This window comes from Pundamilia nyererei, unplaced genomic scaffold, assembly GCF_000239375.1.
Source record: "Pundamilia nyererei isolate P.nyererei 1_Seehausen unplaced genomic scaffold, PunNye1.0 scaffold00302, whole genome shotgun sequence".
In the NCBI taxonomy this organism is placed as follows: Eukaryota; Metazoa; Chordata; class Actinopteri; order Cichliformes; family Cichlidae; genus Pundamilia; species Pundamilia nyererei.
Genome location: NW_005187703.1, coordinates 234,649 through 241,579, shown reverse-complemented (window position 1 = coordinate 241,579; position 6,931 = coordinate 234,649). Strand labels below are relative to the sequence as shown.

Below are 6,931 nucleotides of genomic sequence, written 5' to 3'. Positions count from 1 at the left end.
AGGTGAAACGTCTTCAAGCAACTTAAAGAAGTCCAGACGCTTTTCTTTCCAAGCTCCTTAAATATTCAGAATATTACAGAGATTAACTATATATGATGTAAACTGTAAAACTTTGTTAATTTCACTATAGAGGATGTACCCTACAATAATATAAAACTCCAACAGTCAAATAATACCATATTTCTAAGCTTTTCAGGGCCGAGTACAATAACCTCAGTTTGATCTGAATTAAGAAGCAGAAAGTTAGCGGCCATCCAGGTCTTTATGTCTTTAAGACATTCCTGCAGTTTAACTCATTGGTGTGTGTTATCTGGCTTCATGCACAGATAGAGCTGGGTGTCATCTGCATAGCAGTGTAAATGCAAGCTTGTATAATGTAACAGAACTGGCACTAGCATTTCAGCTGCATTAGTCACAGAGTTAGAACGATGGAAAAAATGGATTTTATTCTGACCTGATAATAAATGAGACATAATTACTGTCGTTGTTCTCATATACTGATGACAGAATGACTGTAAAAGCACTCAGGTTAACTGTTTCTAAAAATCTGCAGTTGAATTCGCTCCGTGCTCTGACAGCCACTTTGGAGAATAAACGGGATGGGAGGAGTCGGAGGAAAGTTCAGGAAACACAAGTTTTCCTCGTCTCAGAGTTGACTCGGCATGGCTAGCTAAACCTGCTTCCTTCAACAGTGCCCAGAAATATGGTTTAATAGGCACATTTACACTCTTAGTCTCAGTCATCTCTTTGTATCATAGACTAGGGCTGGAGCGGGCGTTTTGGTGGCATTTCTTTGGCTACCAAGTGAAGTAGTGAGAATACGTTTTGCAGTTTAAAACTAAACACATAGAATCCTGTTTCCACACTTAGCCAACAAACACACACTCAGTGGGAAAACCACAGACGAAGCCCAACGTCCCAACCTCACCAACATTTAGCTGCTTTTTCTCCTCACAGTTGTGTGTCTGTCCTCTGAATGGAAAGGTGGGGTCTTTAACAGTCATACAGGAAGCTGCCACTTCATCTGCTGCCTCTCTTGGCAGGTGATGCTGAAGGACATGGAACACAGCAAGAAAACCCTCGAGGAGGAGTTGCAGAAGACCTCAGAGGTCAGAGGCCAGCCTGCAGCCTGTGGAGACGCGCAGTCTCAAGTTACATCTTTATAACTGTGGGATATGAGCGTGGGGTCAAAGTTGAATGGAAATTATTTTTGTAGTGAAACTAATCAAACTGAGTCTGCTGATAATGCCGGCTGTTTTTTAGTTGATGAATGATTAGAAATGGTGTTGTTGTGCAGCTTCTCGATGTCGTAGGACAGTTTAAGTATGAGAACCAAGAATGTAAAGATTTCTCAGCTGGTAAAATAAAATAGCTAATAACATATTCATATGATCATCCTGTTGTATTTAGCAATGTAAAATACGTCTCACTGGCAGCTGAATCATCTGAAAACATGGACGAAGACTGAAGGCAGCGAGTGAATCCTTCTGTCATTTCTCCTAGAAAGCCTGTCTGACTGTCGAGGAGAACACTCGCCTGAAGAGTCGTCTGCAGGCGTCTGAGGCGGTGCATCGGCAGGCCGGCAGTGCTGAGCAGGACTATGAAGAAGTCATCCAGCTGCTGGAGGCTGAGATCAGAGACCTGAAGAGCCAGCTGGCCACCAAGAAGCAAAGACGGGGAGCAGAGTCCATGCAGGTACAATGATGTCAGAGTCGTGGCCCACAGCCTTGTTCAGGGCCACTGACAGGAGAGCCAGAAAACCTCATTTCAGCCTTGAAATTTGGGGAAACATCTGTCTGAACATCTGTCTGTATTTTTAAATGCATCTTCACTGTACTCTACATCTTACACATCCAATATGTTCAGGCATTAGGTCAAAGGTCATTGTACTGTATAGTGATACATGATGCACTCATGCACCCAAAGAGTTGTCTACGTGACACACGTACACAAGCTGAGTGTGCTGGTGTGTGTTTGTCAGGAGGAGGTGGGCGAGCTGAAGAGGAGGCTGACGACTATCGACTGCCAGCTGAAGAAGTCCGAGCTGAGCAGGAAAACTCTGGAGATCTCCAACAAGAAACTGCTAGGCTTTGCTCAGGTACCGCTCTGACTGGTGTTCCTTTGGATGCACACAGAGCTGTGAACAGGCAGGAAGCAGACACCTGCAGTCCCTGAGTCCACTCTGTATACCAGAGTGTTGTATTGGTCTCACAGCTAAACCTCGGTCCGAACTGGGACAGGACAGCGATCTGAAGCTGTTACCATTGCTTCTTATTCTCAAAGTGTTATCATAGCTTTCTACAGTTGTTTTGCACAACACACTCAATTCAGCCTTAAGTATTAATAAAAATACAAATTCTACGGAGTGTTAATGTGGGGAATATAATCTTATACTGATTGATAAGAACTCAGTTATCAAAGCTGAAGACCGTGTATCTCTAAAATAGAAGCTTTTAACAGGTTCAGGAAAAAGTGCATAAAAATATATGAATAAAAACTGAAACAGGTGAATGAAAGGCTTGAGCGCTGCGTGACGTGGTTAACTGTCAGCATCTACAAAGAGATTCAATATCATTGAAAAGTGAAGGTGGTGAAGCAGCAAAACAGCTCGCTACACAACTGTAGTCACTGAAGCAGGTGACAGTGTAATCACCACATTCTCGCTGGTTATTTTTCCAACAACTTGTTATAAGAGATGCACACACTTTGATGGAGAGGGGAGCTGACGTCCCCTCTCCATCAAAGCCTTTCTTTGCTAATGTGCTAAATATCCCAGGTTAGGGGGAAGACGATCAATAACTGAGCATCCACACAAAACTGCAGAATGGTCTCAGACGTCTGTTCTTCTGATTGTCAAACACACGTTAGCTTCCGTGATAATAAGGATGCAGTTTGTGCCATCTTTCCCTTTAGTTGTGGTTAATCAACAAGAGTGATGTGTTCACCACCTGTTTGTATTTCATGGTCTTCCCTGCAGACACACACACATACAGACTGAAGGTTGTTTGGCAACAATGCTATTAGTAACTGAGTGCCACTACAGAAATGATGTCGTCATTCAAACTTATTAACAGCTCAGTGTTTCCCCCAGGACAACATTCAAGTGTAAATGTCAGAGAAAAACAGATTATGGGACCCATGTCAGCCACTATGCATGTGATGGTTTATTTTGCAGTTAAGACTATTTAAGCGAACCTGTAGATTTATTAGATGAAGTAGGAAAATGCATAGAGCTGTACATAACTGTTGCATTATTTGACCAAAGGCTTGAACGTTCCTTCCATGGTGTGGAGGCTGCATGTGCAGCTCTGAGATTTCCAGCTCTGGTCTTTAAATCTAGTGACAGGAAAATAAGCTGATGGAGTCAGTCTGCCCCCAGTGATGGAAGTGTGCTACAGCTCTGTCCACAGCCATAAACCAGCTGCTGCACAGGCTGCTCCACCAACATCTGTCCTAGGAGAATTGGCTGTGGGTGGATGTTTCCTCATATCCATCGGTGCAGTCAGTGATGGTGGAAGGATGCAAGGTGCAGGAACCAGTCAGACACAGGGGTGTGCACAAAGCCATCAGCATAGAAACCAGTTTGAAAAACACAACGAGGGGAAGGTGCAGCCTGTGGCTGATAACACTAATAAGTGACGAGGTCCAGCAATCAAGCTCTTCTCTCTGGTTCGCTTCATTCTGACAGCACAGAGAGACCCGGTGTGTGTTACTGCTGCTGGCGCTCGGCCTTACAGCTGTCACATTATCTCTTTACAGAACGTCCACAAAGTGCTGACCACGCCCAGCCTATTTGGAGAAGGGGGGTAAGAGAGCGCGACCTTCACCTTGCAAGCGCCTTACAGCTTTGCAGTCGAGTTCCTGCTCCAACTGTCCTTCTGCTTGTGTGTCTGTCTATATCAGGAGTAACAGGTCATCTCCTGCCACGGAAAGCCCCGACATCCCATCACCAATTCCTGACCCAGCCTTCCAGCTGGCTGTGGAAGCCAAAGAGCTGGTGGAGGGGGTGTGTACGCTCACAACTGATAAAGGTACAGAGCTCACTAACCCAGAATAAAAAGCCTGAACACTGTGTGCATACACTACGTGGAAACACCATGTTTGGAAGGAAGGACAAAGGTTCAAACTGCAAACACTTTCAGATAATGTGATGAAAATTAGTTTTCTTTTGCCACGGCTTAAGAATTGATGAACTAATTATGAGCCATCCTTTAGCAAGAACTCTGCTATAATGGCGTCAGTATAAAATATATATACAAAGTCTTTAGTGCCAAATTACTCCACACGCTTCACCTCATGCAGTATAACAGACGTGGATGTAACCTGCAGCCTCAAGGCAGTGATATATTAAAGCAGCCAGTGTGCAACCACTGCTGTCCATCGTTCTGCAGCAGATCTGAAGTGGAGCAATGAAACATGGATAATATCTCATCCTTACTCATCAGGCCGATCCGCTGAAGTTCCTTTTTCACAAAGGTAGAGAAAGCAGGGTCCCAGGACATAAAGTGGTGACGATGATTAAAAGCTGTTTCTTTAGAAGCTGAAACTGTTCTGGCTTCATGTTCAGTTCTTTTTAAATACAGCTGAGATTGAAATCCAAGCTGTGACCAAAGCAACACTGTTTCAAATGAGTTACTTTGTGTGTAAGTTTTCAAAAACACGGCTTTGAGGCTTACCTGTGACAGAAGCATCGCAGCACGGGTCAAAGGGAAGCAACAGCTTGTGATTCAGACCTGCAGTGACAGTGTGAGCCACTAGCTGCTGCCCTCACTGCTCACAGCTGAACCAAAGACCTGGTATTTTCCCTACCTCTATTTGTGTTTGCTTTATCCAAAGGGTTGTCTTTCCTGCTCGCAGCAGGCACCGCTGCCTCCTATTACCATACTGCTATAGACTCAAGTCTTTCTGTCCACCTCTTCTACAGAACCGGTGAGTGCAGATGCAGCATCAGCTCTAGATGTCAGTCCTCATCATGTGTGAACAGCACCAAGCCAAAGAGGACTGAGTCCAGACCTGGGCCGGGCAGAAGACCCCCAACGAGCAGCTGACCTCGCCATGCACTTCACCACAGTCCGCAGCAAACACACCATTCTACGACAGGACACGACGACAGCGACAGTTAAACCCTCACTGGGACAGACTGACCACGTTTTAATGCCAAAGCCTGTTTGTGCACATGAAATTAGTGTATTCCCTCCAATTACTCCAAATGCTCCTCACAGGGCTCAGCAGTGGGATCTGCTGATTCAGTCTCATCCTGTCAGCAGCACATCACATGTACAGAGGTCTCTGTGAGAAGTGCTGCTGCAGTTCTCTAGTGTGTTACTCTTACAGCAGGTGGTACAGGTGGAGCTGCATGACCAAGTCCTCCACACACTCCCACAGTGTCACTGCTGTAAACCTTGTTAATACTCTTGCCAACCTCTTTTCTATCCTCACAAACACAAACTCATCTCCACTCCGTAAAAGGAGGACTCGTTACTTGGAAAGCTGATGTGTACAGCGTGTCCCCCTGTGTCAGAAACTCCATGACAAGTTAGCTCGTCTGCTCTAACACAACATCTGCCATGCTTCCTTCCCTCGCGCCCTTACTCACACTGTCATGGAAGACAAGAAATGAAGGTTTGAAGGTGCAGCGTGGATCATCTTCATCTCATTGCCTGGTTCATGTTGATGTGTCTCCTGCGTTCAGGAGTAGTGTACCTGTTGCCGTAGCTCCAGCTGTGTAAAACTGTGTTTGGTATTCTGTGTAGGCAGACCTCAGTCTTAGGCTACATGTTGAACATAGATTTGATTTCTACAGACATCTACAACTGCAGTGACAATAATGACATGTCCTTCAACCAGATTGCATCTTTGGTGTGGCCTCATTCTTTCTGTTACTGTTTTATATTAAAGGAATAACTGATGACCGGACTGGTGTCGAGTTCGACTTTTGTTCAGCATCCAACAAACAGTGCTGCTCACAGGGGGCGATTTCACCACAACTGCTTCCCACAGAAGCCCCTCAAAAAGCAGGAAACCAGAGCTGCTCACAGTTTGTGCACGAGGGTGTTCAGGAAGCGGATACTGACTAATGACGTGACGTTCTAGGGTCATGTGTGGAAATCGTGGTTGCAAATGAGGGGGCTGTCTTGATCTCTGGCTCCTCCTGCAGGCATTTCTAGTTATATTGATGAGTTACCCCTGGGAAGATAAACTAAACACAAACACACAGCACTGTGCTTTCAGTGTGAATCATTTACTTTCATCAATCAACAAAATGCAGTGAATGAACAAAAGAGAAATCGCATCAGTGTTTGGTGCAACCACCCTTTGCCTTCTTCTAGGTCCACGTGCACAGTTTTTACTCGGCTGGTAGTTTGTTCCAAACATCTCGGAGAACTAAGCACAGATCTTCTTTTGCACAGTGCTGTATGTGCGGATGTTAAGTTAAAAGTAGTTGAGCATAGGGGAAAAAGTGTTTATATGAATGAGGCTAGTTGTAAAAAAGTACTCAGAGAAGTCAAACTGAGTGGAAAGGGAGTCCATCTACCATTTAAACCCTCACAGGAAGTCACTGTGGGGCACTTACACAGCACCAGAGACATGTGAGGCAATGACCCAGTGTGTGTGGTTTTGCTTCTTTACTGTCATGTTAAAGGAAAGGACCCAAAAATACACAGAGGGAGCAATCAGGGAATGGGAAACAGGAGGGAAACACAGCTGGGGCAAATCAGGGCTGACGACACAAAGGAAGCAAAACCAGACGCATTAACATCAGACATGGACTTTCAAAGTAAAACAGGAAACACAGACTGAACTTACAGACTCACAAGCAGGCACTGCAACAGAGGGAACAGAGACGTGGGACCAGGGCGGACACAGACTCTGACTGGACACAGAATAGAGGGAGTATGGAAACCAGAACCTGAGAACAACATAAACACCA

The 6,931-nt window shown here is 45.1% G+C and overlaps 1 protein-coding gene across 2 annotated transcripts in view; it reads left to right on the top strand.

The window, feature by feature from the left end:
• Positions 1-5,909, top strand: part of LOC102215903 (syntaxin-binding protein 4-like) — a 7,933-nt gene extending 2,024 nt beyond the window's left edge. Inside the window, exons 2-7 of one of the 2 annotated variants that reach the window (XM_005751163.2) lie at positions 1,056-1,109; positions 1,504-1,695; positions 1,982-2,098; positions 3,760-3,806; positions 3,904-4,031; positions 4,925-5,909. In XM_005751163.2, coding sequence (XP_005751220.2) covers positions 1,056-1,109; positions 1,504-1,695; positions 1,982-2,098; positions 3,760-3,806; positions 3,904-4,031; positions 4,925-4,980 — 594 coding nt within the window. In that variant the 3' untranslated portion in view covers positions 4,981-5,909. Of the gene's footprint in view, positions 1-1,043; positions 1,110-1,503; positions 1,696-1,981; positions 2,099-3,759; positions 3,807-3,903; positions 4,032-4,924 lie in introns of both variants that reach the window. The other variant, XM_013915429.1, reaches the window with a different exon arrangement.
• Positions 5,910-6,931: the final 1,022 nt, after the last annotated feature.